Source organism: Haemaphysalis longicornis, unplaced genomic scaffold (genome assembly GCF_048455015.1).
Source record: "Haemaphysalis longicornis isolate Haplotype H1 unplaced genomic scaffold, Haemaphysalis longicornis Haplotype H1 scaffold_1, whole genome shotgun sequence".
Lineage (NCBI taxonomy): Eukaryota > Metazoa > Arthropoda > Arachnida > Ixodida > Ixodidae > Haemaphysalis > Haemaphysalis longicornis.
The window spans coordinates 326815547-326829747 of NW_027526203.1; the positions used below are offsets into that span (position 1 = coordinate 326815547).

The window sequence follows — 14201 nt, forward strand, 5'->3', positions numbered from 1 at the left end:
TAGTGCCTGTCATTGAATTTATTTTTTCCTATATTCTGGGGACACCCCTAACATAATACAGCCAGCTTCTCAGGAAGAAACAGGAAACTTACGACTAGAAAGAGTTAAGACAAGGACCTTCCTGTTTTCTTATCGGGAAAACCTTGGGATAAACTTAACATGAAGACCGTTCTTTGGTCGGAGAACAAGTTCCGCCATCACTCGAATCTTATCACGGTGGTGCGTAGAAACCAACTTGTAGTTTCGAAGGACGTTGGCAATCACCACTTTTTCTTCCATCATGGCGAAACGTTGACCTAGAAAAAAAAAGTACATGGTGCAGCCGAAATAGTAAACATTTTCTACTTCTACACTGGAACGTGTTATTTCATGAAATGTAAAACAAACTACCGATCAGGTTAGATATGTTCTGAGAAGGAATAATGACAAAGAGAGTATAAAATAAGGTCAATTACAAAGTAATGTTCCAACGCACAGGCCAGACAATAAGAATAGAAGAGAAATAGTTGAGGGTTTACAATACATTTAGGGTAAAAAATTCTGCGCGGTGCTTTAAAAACAATAAGATAGTTAGCTACCTGTCCTTTGTGTACAAAAGGATACCCATAGAACCACGGTTGATGCAAAGTTATTCTATAAAAAGGGGTATTTTGTTGCTGAATGTAGGCTCGCTGAGATTTGGTTTGCCATGTGGAGCCTAAGTGTTGCGAAACATCTGTCGACACCACTGCACATTACAATTTCGAAAATATGAAAGCTCTATCGGAGGCGTTATATTTTTGGGCTTAACCGGAATGCATAAATTAACCAAATGTTATAACATTCTATAAAACACTGGACGTTTCATGGATGATTGTAACTCGAGGACGTTTAGGAGACTAAAGAAGTCGGCGCACGGAGCAGAATTCAGGAACCACAAAAACAGTAATGCAGTCGGCAATATACAGGACAAAAGAAGGAAAATGTGAGGTAATACACGTCGGCTATATTTGTTTTATGAACGAACATAACAGAAGCCTCACTGTAAATGGTGGCGGAAGATTAAATGAAGCTGTACTGAATTCTAAGATAATTAAAACGAAAACTTCAATCTAAATGGATAGGCTGAAAAAGGAATACGACACTGGAAGATGCTCAATTGCTCAGAATGCAATGCCAACTTTTCTGCGCCATTTAGGCGAAGGTGCCTTTGACCACCTCTGTTATTCGAGGAAGATTATGAGCTAACTCCCGTGATTTATCATAAACCAAATTTTTTTATAAACGAAATTCTAGTTTTTCGCTCAAAGATTGTTAGAGTGCACATGTAATACTACACATGCCATTGTTTCATAAGGAAATTAGTAAAACTCTGACTCAAGAGCGGAAATTAAATACTACAGGCGAATAACTTCAACCATGCAATGCCGCATGGCAAAAACACGGAGCGAAAAAACCTAGCAGACGTAGCCAAGCTTTGCCAACAGCGGAAATAAATGGAAGCTATATTCATAGTACATTCCTAACAACGCAATGGAGAAATTCTTACCTTACAGCTCTATATTTTTAGCTCTCAATTGGGCGAGTACATTTTTATGTTCATTACGAAAAGCTCGTTAACCTTACTACCAACAGTAGCCAATGAACAAACACAAAAATACCAAGCGCCGCGTGAGTGCTTCGCAACGTGCTATTCCATGTAGAAACAAACTTCGCTTTACACTCTTTTAATGCGGTTCGCAGAGAGGGGTGTCGAATTATGTTGTTTTTTAAAAAAAAGACTGGAGGAGGAGGAGGAATAAACGTGTATCTGAAGTTTTCAGCCCTGGGGAAGAACCCTCATTTCAGGACCGCTTCAGTCCGTCCGGCTTCTTGGGGTAGCTGCACCAGCAAAAGCTGGTCGTCATGGTCCGAGCTTGACAGTGCTCTCTCCCAGTGCTCAGGGGAGGGGAAAGGCAGGGGGCGTAGGTGGGGGTTCTTATCACAGCCCCACATGATATGATAGAGGGTGCCCGGAACCTCGCAGAAGCGGCATTGCGAGGAGTACAGGGTGGGGGCCAGAATGTGAGCTCTAGTGGGGTGGGGAAATATGTTTGTTTGAATGCCTCGGAGGTGGCGCTCTTGTTCTTGGATCACCAAAAAAGACTGGACAACGTAACCTGAGCTGGTAGGCCGTAACCAACAGAAAAGGAGAACAATACTACTTGCATCGCCTGTCGTTCTGGAAAGTATAGCCTTATTTCTGATCGGTGTCCCATTACCTTGTGACTTTACGCGTGCGGCGAAAGAAACTCTTTTCAAGGGCGCGCATGGCCACATTTGCTTAGATAACAGCGGCCTTGAATATCGGCTTTTTTTTGCTTGATTCTGGGAACACAACTTCTCGTATGGCAGTTGCTCCCCGATAGTAGGCTGGGCATTGTGGCGCGGCTTCAAAGACTCGCAGCGAGTCGTCAGCTCGTCTCTGCTGTTTTGTAAAATTACCTACTCTACCCCGTAAGCGGCAAGCGCCTCTAGCGGGCTGTGGTCCAGTCAGAGGGGCACCCATGTGCCACGAATGCATTTTGGGATAGACCCCCAAAATTGGCTGCTTCGTTATTTATTTTTGGCTGGGGGGAAGGGTTGTTGAAGGGACCTAAAGAGAGGCAGGGCGGTCAGGATTATTATGCGTGATTTTAAAATGTTCCAAAGAAGCAAAAACGCCCGTGCGTTCGAGATTTCGGTGCATGTTAAAGATCCCCGCGCGGTCAAAATTAATCCGGAACCATTCCCGTGGCGCGCTCCTCACCGCTAGTGTAGCGTCGGCGCGTGTATGCCTCATTATCAATCGCTAAACTAATTGTGATCTTAATGTTCTTTTCTTTATTTTTGCAAGACCAATATTTATGGAACGCTTTATTAAAACACTATGACAAGGCAATCGAGTCCCTCAATCACCAAAAAATAGAGAAATCTCTGCAGAAACTGTTTTAGCTTGCTCCAATAAAGGGCTGCGTAGGTCTATAAATACCAAAACTAATATGCGAGCCAGCTCATTCAGGCCTACAATAATACACTCAGGTGCAAAGAAAACCAAAATTATAATTCTATTAGAAACAAACTAAAATTGACATCGAATCCGGCAATCTCTGTTGCCATTGATGGGAAGTCTAGCATGTTTCGCCGTTATGGCGAAATTCTGTACTCTAACAATAAATGAAACAAAAGAAAACGGATTCACAGGAGCAACAGCCAAATATAATTTCCGATTTAATTTTTACGTGATTTATGACTAGGGCGTACGTGAGTTATATGTGATTTGTATGAAGCACCAAAATATGCGCTGAATTAGTGGGCAATACTGTCTTTGTCATTGATTGCTATGGCGAACCCTTTGTTCGGTAGGCAATCGCTAAAGGGACCCTGCAACACTCTTAACTTTTTTTTGAAATTTCAAATGCTTGGACAACGTAGTCACCCAACACATCCAGTACTTGGATTAGGGGGTCGCAAAGTACCTAACTTCAATCACTGAAATTTCAATCCGTGAGCACTGTACAGTGTGCGTGGCTAAAAGCCTGCTCGGCCTTCGCGCCAGAGTTAAGTGACTTGCTGGTCGTCCCCGCAAACCGCGAGAGGTGCGTGCCCAGTTTACAACGGGAAGGAGGAGGCAACCGATAGCCTGTCAATCGCGGTTCAGACTTGCAACGCATGTCGTGACGTTGTGTTCGTTCGAAACGCATCCCTGCAGTGTTTTGAAGTTGAATAAAATGTATGCGTCAAATAGGGCGTTCTGTGCGATTGCATGAAAGAAGTGCCACGGGGCTTCAACGCTATCTTTATGGAACGTACTGAAGTAAGAGAGTATTCATATGTTTTCGGCGCGTTGCATTCAATACTAAAGGGAAAGCGCTTGTTTACGCCTGTTTGGACAGTCGTAAAATCTCCAGGCACTGCGGCACTCCGCTGGCAGATCAGCCGGCGAGACATTTCGCAAAACATTCGACGGATGGCGCCGTAAGCATTAGCATGTCGCAACGCAAACCTGATGAGACGCTCTGATAAAACTTCCCTTGCTGTGTTTACGTAGCGTGCGGCAAAAATTTTGCGTTTAGCGTACGCAAAGGCACGAAACGCTATACTAAAACTCTCCAATTTCAGCAATGAACGCTTGTCGATAGCGACTTAAAAAAAAAGCCACAAAAACAAAGCAGAAACGGAAGGCGTATCTGGTGCGACGAGAAAATCACGCAGTGCCGCTCCGTGCTGGCGATAACTATCGCTTTCGCAGTGCTTCCAGACGCGAAGGAAAGAGTGAATGCATTTATCGAAATTGTTGCAGGGTTCCTTTAAAAGGCACTCGTCCGTGTTGAGCCTTGTAGGCTATGGATCCATCCGTTAACAGTTAGCGCGCTCTGAAATGAGTTAATTCCAATTTAAAACAGTCTCGAACTCTCTGCTACGGAATGGAGTTGAAAGCTGTATTTTAAACCACAGTTCGCAGAAGCCGTGGTTGTCGGTCATGCCACCCCCCCTCTCCCTAGGTTCTGTTATAAATAGCACTGCGCAACCTCAGGCGCTGCCGAAGAACGCTTGCATACACAGAAGAATTCATTTCTAAGTTACAAGTCTCATTTGTTCTTCAACTTCTGGAAGTGCTTTCTGCTCCATCAGAGTGAAAGCTCAGCAATCGATTAGAATTCAAAGCTTATTGATTCTCGTTAAGAAATCATGCCACAGCGATTCTATATGAAAGGTGTCCCAATGCTTTCACACATTATTTCCAATTAAAACGTATCTTCCTATTCTTCATGTTTACTTTTTAAACATTTTTGTTTGCATTGAACACGCCCGAGAACGGCTCAAAATGCCTTATTACGAATATATAAAGTGAATTCAAACTACTTAGATTTGCCTGTGCATGAAAAGCAGTCTATATATTTTGTCTGAAAAGTTAAACCACCGTTTCTTACCAATGCAGTTCCTCGGTCCAGCCGAGAAAGGCACAAATGCAAAAGGATGCCTGCCCTTTGCGTTTTCTGGAAGGAATCGCTCTGGGATGAATTCCTCAGGATTCGGGAACACCTCGGCGTCACGGTGCAAATTATAAATCGCAACCTGTATGTCCGCACCTTTTGGCACTACTCGGCCAGCTGTAGGAGAACAAAACAAATAGTTGTAAGGCTGAATTTTGCATGAAAAAGCCGTCGGATGCTGCAGTATGAGCACCAACATTCATGGCGGCTATTTATTTATGAAAAGTACGAGGGACACTGGCAACATAAAGAACTCTCATGTTGCTAATTACAGCGTCGCATCCTGTCAATATCACCTGGAGACAACGGTTTTATTGCATAAAACAAACTCCTCCTTAGTAGTGTAGCTACAAAGCAGAAAATCAAGCCGGCGAATGCCGTGCAGAGTAGTCATTCAGGGAAATTAGTAAAGCAGGTAGAGCCGAGAGGACACAAGGAAGCAAGCGAGACCGGTGTATGGTCTATATTAGTAAACGAATATAGGGTATGGTATACGTCGCCGAGGTAGGGTAAGTATCTACGCAGAAACGTTGACTAGAGCGGCAGTAGTGCGGTGCTGGAATCCCCGGACCAGCGCAGATTTTGATTTAACAGCAGAGTTCTGTCGTAAAGCTGTATAGCGCCCCACTTTTCTCGGGCAGTCCACCATGTTGTAAAACTACGTGCGTAATCCCCGAGGCCAGTGTACACACTCCCGAAGGCATGCAGGTGGTCAAATTTTCAGGTGAGTTCCACGCAAAACTTTTCATACTTCAACAGTGAAGCGAATGCTTCACGGCAGAAAACGTGGTCAAGAATGAAAGCGAGCCCTGATCTTACTTAGACTGATCATATTTAAAACGTGACATTAAAAGCTACATTCCGCGGGGCAGCACAATACCTACAGACATTTTTTTGTTTGCAAAATATAATATTCTAATGCGGGGTGGAAAATTACGGTTGTACACCTTTACGCGTGCAAACGGCTTATCGACCAACACTTCCGTCGATGTGCTACATCCTAACGGATCAAAATAACTAATCAGTGTTACAAAGGTAACACAATCGTTAGTTCACAGGAAAAAACATATTACTTTACTCAAACGTCGTTTACTCTTTCTGCCTTTGGGCATTGAGAAGTATTACGTTTGCTTTACCTACGGGCTCTGTCTCATCGCTCACGTCATCTATTTAAAAACCGTATGCCACGTCTTCTCATCGCAATAGTGGCTCCGTTTGCTACAGAAATGGGCAATCCAAGTGCGCTGTGGAGAAACAGTTCTCCAGGAGTGCATATCACAGCTAGCGTGCACTGTGACCATGCCTCCAACCAAGCTTTATCGTCTAAATCCGAAGCGACACAGCCGCACAGCGGTACCTCAGGGTAATGAGGTCGAACACGGTCGATCGTAAGCCTCACCACATAGCCCAAGCATGGCCGCCGTGTTCACGTTGCAAACTGGTGTCAGGCCCACTTCCAACAGAAACCAACGAAAGGCCTCTCTGCGCTGAGTCCCCATTGCTTTTAAGGGTGAAATGGGGCCGTAAACCCAATCTAGGGCATCTCCCATGATTCGGAGGTTAACACCGTGGGGTAATACTGAACAGGACGCCGATTCCAGAGTGTGAGTGAAAACACACCCAAGCAAAGTGGCGGAGCAAAGCGTTCGCAGCAGACGTTCCTGATATTCTCAAAATAAAGCTGTGCGCGCATTTACGGTGGTCTAAAATTGCGTAGCAAACGCAGCACAATGCAGGAAAACCTTTTTAGGAGGATTACGCTCTGGTGAAGCTCAGCCCGCGATCCACGCCACATATCGGTGTTAAGAGTTTCTGAAACACTCCCTGAACTTCTCAAGCACTTTGCGAATGTTTCAAATAAATGGGTTCACTTCTCAGGCCATGGGACGAGGTGACTTCTGATGCATATATTACTGCTGAAAAACTGTTCACCCCTACCTGAGGTCTTCAAAATCCGGGAATTCTTTGTAATTGTATTTATCTATTTATTATAACGAAAGTACTGGTTCATCATTTTCATTTATATATTTATGTGTGGTTTACATGCTTGTTCCAGACACGAAACAAACAGCAAAATCACCCAGTAAGCCCACAGCAGGCTCCTGCACAGAGGAACCGTGGTGGCGTTTTTACTTTACGATGCACGCTTTCAGTCCCCCCTTCGAGCCTAAAATTATTGCTAAAGTCATAATACACAATGGAGAGCATAGAAAACAACTCCGTGATTTTCTCGATCGAACAGAATCATCTCAGTCGCTGGTTTACCTTTGTTGCAATTTTAAAGCGCTTCTCGAATCCCTTCATAGCTGCAACCGAAAAGAGGCTGGTCAATAGCGGCGATATTACTTGTGCGAAGTCACAGAGGCACACGAAGAATGCCCGGTCTTTAAAGAAAGCCAGGTAATAGAGAAATATCTTCTTAGTGAGCATCTAATTTATCAGGTGCGCGCAGGGCAGTAATATTTGGCTCTTGCATTTATAGCCAACTGAGTGTTTGATCATGGTTCGAAATGCGCTTGTAATTCTGAAAATAGTTTGCAGAAGTTACAGCGCTGTTTAAGGGGGTTTATAAAAGCGTTCGTTTATACAGTGCTCGTTGTGGGCTGAATTTTTGAATTTGTCAGATTAGTTAGGAATATTCGTCACTATAAACATCCCCTTGTTTGTTTCGCGAGAAATACCTCCAAAATTTGCAGAATGCGTAGAATCCGCGCTCATAAATTATACGTAAAAATGCAGGCGATACGCTAGCTTCATTTGAAGCTGGACCCAGATTTCGCCGAAAGAAGAAGCCTTACCGATAGTAACGTCTTGCTCACAGTTCCTAGTGATGAATGGTACTGATGGGTATAGCCGCTGAGACTCCTGAAATTATCCGAAGTACACGCATTTCAATATTAAATATTCAGCTAGCACATTTCAAATTGTCTATCTCGGAGCAGCCGCTGGGGCATTTTGCAAAGAAATATGTCGGCTGGTCGATTTACGTACAACAGATACTCGTTGCAGCAAAATTGCCTAAGTAGAATTAACGCTAGGTCATATACGAGAGTTTCAAGAGAGAGAGAGAGAACAAACTTTATTGAGCATTCTAGAGCCGTTTAGGCGCTTGATGGGGTGGTGCCCTCTTCTCGGGCCCCATATGTTTCCAGGTACTCCTGTCCTCTGGTGATCAGCGCGATCTGTTCTTCCACGGCAGGGCTAGACAACAAGGTCTCCCATCGCTCAGGGTTGATGTGAGGGGAGGGGGGGAGGGGGGGAGGGGTAAACTTGGGAAAATTGCACTCTCCTATTATGTGCTGGAGTGTGCCCAGTTGTCTGCAGTTGGGACATTCTTTCTCATATCTATCCGGGTAGAACTTGTTTCGGAGGTAAGGGTGGGGGAACGACCCGGCTTGGATCTGTCTGTATATGACTTGCTGCGCTCTGCTTAGAGAATGGTGTGGTTCAGGATATCGCTTCCTCCCGTCTTTATAGTGATTGACTATGTCCCTGTAGCTCGTTATGGGTAGCTGTTCCTGCCCCTCTGCCCGGCTGATTAGTTCTCGGGCCTGTTGGTGGGCAAATTCATTGCCCTCCACCGAAGAGTGGGCTGGCACCCATATTAGCTCTATTTTGTGGCTTGGTGGTACTTTCCTTTGGAGGATTCTCACTGCCTTATAAGAAACCCATCCTTGTCTAAAGTTCCTATATGCTTTTTGGGAGTCCGTGACTATTTTTGTCGCTTTTGGTTGGGTCAAGGCTACGGCAATTGCTATTTCCTCAGCTTCCTCTGGGCTTGGTGTGATGACTGAGGCACACGTGATGAGCTCGTCCCTTCCTGTTATTGCAATCGTTGCTCTCATTGAGTGTTTCGGAAGTGAGGCGTCGGTGTACGTCACTCCTGTTTCTTTAATTAGAGACTCGTTTAGGGTCTTCGCTCTGGCCTGTCGTCTTCCTTCGTTTCTGTCCGGCTTCATGTTTTGAGGTAACGGTTTGCTATCCACCGTTTCGGCCCATGCGCGCGGTATAGGGCCTTTGTTTTGACGATAAGCTTCTTGCCATCCTATTTTATCTAGGACGGCTCTTCCTGCTTTTGTTTGGCTCAGTCGCACCCTTTGGTTTGATAGGTGCGCTTCGATCAGTTCGGAGACCGTATTATGCTTGGCCATTCCCAGTAGCTTCTCGGTGGATGAGTGTATCGGAATGCCCAGCGCGAGCTTCGTAGCTTTTCTAATAACTGTGTCCAGTTGGTCCCTTTCGTTTTTCAAAAGCTGGAGGTAGGGAGCTGAGTAGGTGATTCTCGAAATCACAAAGGCTTGGACAAGCCTGAGGGATTCCTCTTCTTTGAGTCCTCTTCTCTTATTTGTGATCCTTCTAATCATGTTCATGATTTGTTCGGATGTGCTCTTGAGCTTTCTGAGTGCGGTTCGGGCTTTACCATTCTCCTGTATTATTAGGCCAAGGATCTTGATGTGAGTCGTCGGTGTGATGCTGCAGTCGTCTATAACTATGCTTATGTTTCTCTTGTCTGCCTTTTTGGGTCTTGGCTGTATCACTAATAGCTCTGATTTTTGCGGTGAGCAGCAGAGACCGCAGGTGCTTGCATATTCCTGGACTACGTCCGCTGCCCTTTGGAGTGTTTCCTCCATCCACCCTTCTGAGCCCGCTTGCGCTGTCCAGACCGTAATGTCGTCCGCATAAAAGGCGTGATCTATTCCTTCTATTTTCTCTAGTAATGCTGGTAGAGGTAGAAGCGCCAGGTTGAAAAGCAGCGGGGACAGAACAGACCCTTGCGGAGTTCCTCTGTCCCCTAGTGCTATAGGCTGTGACTTCTCCTCCCCAATCTTGATTATAGCAGTCCTATTGCTGAGGAAGTCTTTGACGTAACTGTAGATTCTTTCCCCGCAATTCGTGTTATTCAGACTGCGAAGAATGCTCTCGTGCGTCACATTGTCAAAGGCTCCCTTGAGGTCAAGGGTTAATATTGCCCTCGGGGTCTGGTTCTTGGCCTTTTTGATGACTAATTCATTTAGTTGCAGGAGGACATCCTGGGTGCCCAGGTGTTCCCTGAAACCGTACATGGACGACGGCATCCGATCGGTGGCATCAAGGTGTGTCTGCAGCCTTTTCAGGATCATGCGCTCGACCACTTTTCCCACACACGACGTCAGAGAGATGGGCCTCATGTTATCGACGTGTGGAGTCTTGCCTGGCTTCGGTATGAACCGTACCTCTGCTTCCTTCCATTCCTTGGGCAGTGACCCTTCGTTCCAGGCCTTGTTTATATATCCTAAGAGCTCACTTCGACTACCGTCGCTGAGATTCCTCAGCAGTTTGTAGGTAATGGCGTCCTTCCCTGGGGAGCTGGCTTGGTTGCTCTCATCGATCGCTGTTACCAACTCCAGATCGGTGAAGGGTTGGTCCAAGTCCGGGTTTTCCCTTCCCTCGTATCCGGGTATCGGTGCTCCCGACTTTTCCGTTTTCAAATACTTGTCTTTGAGCACCTCTATCAGGCGCTTGCTGTCTCCTTTAAAATTATTCAGCGTGCGTGCGAGATTTCGATTGATCGCACTTTTGGTGTTCAGAGGGTCAATGAGGTGCCGTAGGAGGCTCCATGTTTTCCTCGCAGACAGGGTTCCCTGGAGCCCGTCGCATATCCTTAACCAATTTTCTTTACAGAGCTGAGCTGCGTATTCTGCCGCCTGCCTATTGAGCTCGTGTATGCGCTTTCGTAGCTTTCTATTGCGCCTTTGCCGTTTCCATCTCTTGGTTAGCGCGTGTCTCGCCTCCCAGATGTGAGCCAGCTTGTTGTCCACAAATGGGGTTTGTATTGTGGTGGCTATTTTCTGGGTATATTCCTCCACCCAGTTCAGGTGTTTTTTGGCCCAGTCTTGGTAGTTCCCAGTTCCCTGACCGTCTTCGTATTCAATCTCTGTTCTTCTTCTGAGGCGATCCCAGTCGGTGATCCTGGCCTGTCCTAGTTTTGCCCTAAAGTCTTGTCCCCTGATCTTCAAGGAGATGATGTCATGGTCTGATCCGAGGTTAGTGTCTAGATTAGCCCAGGTGACGTCCAAGTCTCCTATCAGAAGTGATAGGTCCGGCGTGGTGTCTCTGGCCGTGCTCGTGCCTATCCTGGTGGGGGTCTTCAGCTCGTTTAGTATTGTAGCGTTATGTTTTTCTATAGCGTTCATGAGGTGCTTGCCCCTTCTCGACTGGAATTTGTATCCCCACTGCGTGTGTGGGGCGTTAAAATCGCCTAATATCAGCGTCGGTCTAGCTTTTGCTGCTCGGATGCAATCCAGCATGGTGCCTTCGATGTCCACGTCCTTTTTAGACGGTCGGCAGTAGGCATTTAATATAAATATGTTTTTACTGCTGCCTATATCCCTGCTGTGAATTTCTACTAGCACGTGTTCGCACCCTCTTTGGGTTGTCATGTGTTGTGTTGCCGCTACGTTTTTTGTAACCAAGGTCGCCGTGCTCTTTTCACTTGGGTCCGTATACGTAACGTACCCCGCCAATTTGTGCCTCTCGTTGGTTTCTTGTAGTACTATAACATCTGGTTTCTGTTCCAGTGTTTCGATGTATAGATGAAGCTCGCTTAATTTGTTCTTTATACCCCTGCAATTCCATTGATAAATCGTTGTCAAGCTTTGTTTGTTTCTATTCTTCTTCATTGTCTTGAGGGGTGTTACCTTCTGCGGGATTAGTTCCATGGTGCGGTTTGCTGTGGAGCGCGGTCTTGTGTGACTTCCTCATTACTAGTGTCGTGTGTTTGAGCTTTGCATCGAAAGTCGACATTCTTGAGGACACTTGGTTATACTTGGCTTCTAAGTTATCTAGTCTTGACGTAAGGTTTCTCATTTGCTCGGTAAGAATTCCCACTTGATTGTTGGTCTCAGCCTGTTGATTTGAAATTTGAGACAGCATGTTCATGATGGTTTGCAGGGTAGGTTCTGGTTGCTGTGGTATAGTCGGATGCGTTGCTTGGGACGGAGCCGGTTCTATCCTGTCGGCCTCCATTGCCTCACCTTGCGGTAGTTCAGGGGAATGGGTGTCTCTCTTAGCTACCTTTCTCTTGGTACTATCCTCCGATTTCTCGGTTCTGTCGCGTGCCTCCATGCGCTCCATGAGCGCTTTAATCTGTTGGTTTTGTTGTGCTATAAGCTTCTTAAGCTCGGCACATTCCTTTCTAAGTTCAGAGCATTCTTTGCAATTGCTACTGAGAGGGGAGGGGGTGAGAGGGGGGAATTCTTTGTCGTTGCTGTGAGCGACAGAAGACCCAGTTGCCCAACCCACCTGTTTTCCGGCGATCCGCTTCGGCGTACTGCTCCTAGTCTTCGACCTCGAGCGGGACTCGCGCCTGCGAGCCTTGGTGTCGGCGCCTGGCGATGACGTCCTCGAACCTGGTCTCGAGGCACAGCTATTGCTCCGTCTTCTTTCTCTCCCCCTGGAGAGTGAGCGCCGGCTCTGGCGCTCTTGGTGAGGGGGCGACGACTTCCGCGCAGCTGGCGTCTCCTCTCGATTTGGTGGTGTTCTGGAACTTTCTTCGTAGGCTGACCTCTGGCGCTCCCATCTTCGCTTACGCACGACGTATGGGGTCTTGTATCGGGCCTTGCATACTTTGTCTGCTGTGAGGTGGTCTCCTCCACATAGGCTGCACTTTGGCTTACAGTCGTGGTTGTGGTCTTCTCCCGGGTTCTGGATTCCGCAGCCGCGGCAGATACGGTTCGTCGGATTTGGGCAAACATCCATTCTGTGGCCCAAGCGGCCACATTGAAAGCACTTGTCAATTTGCTTTCTGTACAGTGAGCATTCCACCAGCAGGTTGCCGTACTTGACGTAATTTGGCACTTTCCCGCCGCTGAAGGCTATGACGACCGACAACGTTTTGCCGATTCTGTTGGCCTGCAGGGCTGTCGGGTTAAATTCATGGACGATAAAGTCGTTTATCTCTTGGGCCGAATCCGTGAGGGGAACCCCTCTGATGACTCCTTTCACTGTCCCGTGAGGTGCCGATACGTATGCACTAACGTCGTGCGCGGCGCCGTAGACCGTGAGCTTCGACACTGCCGCGTAGCGGTCGGCGTTTTCTTTCTTTGGGGTACTGACGATGACGATGTTTTGTTGTTTGTTTGGACATATGACGTCTCTCTTGGCTTCTTCTCTGCTGACGTCAGCGGCAACGGTGATGGCGCGGCTAATTTCAAAGCGTGATACCACACTGACGTCGAGGCCCCCCCTCGGTCTCATGATGACCTTGATATCTTCTTTAGGTAGCTCGGGCATTCTCGCGGCTTTGAGGATCTTGCTCTTGAAATTATTAGCCGGCCGACGAGATGAGTCGGCTTCCCTGGTGGGCTTACTTGCTCGGGTATTGGCCATTAGGCTTCGTTCTCGTTGCTGTTGTTGCAGCGCTTGAAGTTTTTCACCTGCCACTTGCCAGCCTTGAGCTCTGGTCACTTGGTCCGGTTGAATTTCCTCACCGTCGACTTCAATTCGCATGGCGCCGGCCATGTTTCTTTGGATCTTGATGAAATAGGTCCACCCTGAAGGTCCGCGCCGGTGACAACTCCGGCGTCAGGCCTAGGCGTCCACGAACACGCCTAGGCGCAGCGGCGACTTCGGCCGGCAGGCCCAGCTGGCGTTAGGCTTAGCGCCGGTCGGCGTGGCGATTCCAGAAAAAGAGTCCGTAAATGCACGAAAAATGGTCCCCTACCTTAAAGTCGGGCATCCACCTTTTCCTCTCAACTTCGCGGATCACTTGGGGAAAAAAGTTGGGGGATTCAAGTTGAATTATCGGCGTAATCATCGAAAATCGACAGAGCCGAAGTGAAGAACGTAGATCGGCTCCCGCACGTGAGCACCTAAGCCCGAGAGTTTCAAAGTCTTTAACTTTTTTCGCAGCATTGCTAGACAAATTGTGAACAGTACTACTGAGAATAGAAGAGATCACACCAGCCTGTTCAGTGTCAGTGTAATGTGATTACAGAATATTTTGATCTCGTATTTTTATGATTAAAAAAGCATGCCTAGTTTGTCTAGCTTCATTTTTCATAAATAGGTGTGGTAGACAAAAAGCGCCTTTAATTAATAAATAACCACCCGTTTTGTTGAGTCTGAGTGATTGTCACGTCGAGTTCTCGCGAAGTGCTCCAAATCTACGTAAACTTCGCGAATCTTACCAGATTTACATCGGGAACGAGTGAAATGCGCCTGACGCTT

At 46.7% G+C, this 14201-nt stretch overlaps 1 protein-coding gene across 1 annotated transcript in view; it reads right to left on the reverse strand.

Moving 5' to 3' along the window:
* LOC144151833 (cytochrome P450 4c3-like) overlaps window positions 1–14201 on the reverse strand; it is a 29554-nt gene continuing 15353 nt past the window's right edge. Inside the window, exons 9-11 of the mRNA XM_077682998.1 lie at window positions 7793–7859; window positions 4932–5111; window positions 1–296 (exon numbers count right to left, since the gene is read on the reverse strand). Of these exons, the coding sequence (XP_077539124.1) occupies window positions 130–296; window positions 4932–5111; window positions 7793–7859 (414 nt within the window). The 3' untranslated portion in view covers window positions 1–129. The remainder of the gene's footprint in view (window positions 297–4931; window positions 5112–7792; window positions 7860–14201) is intronic.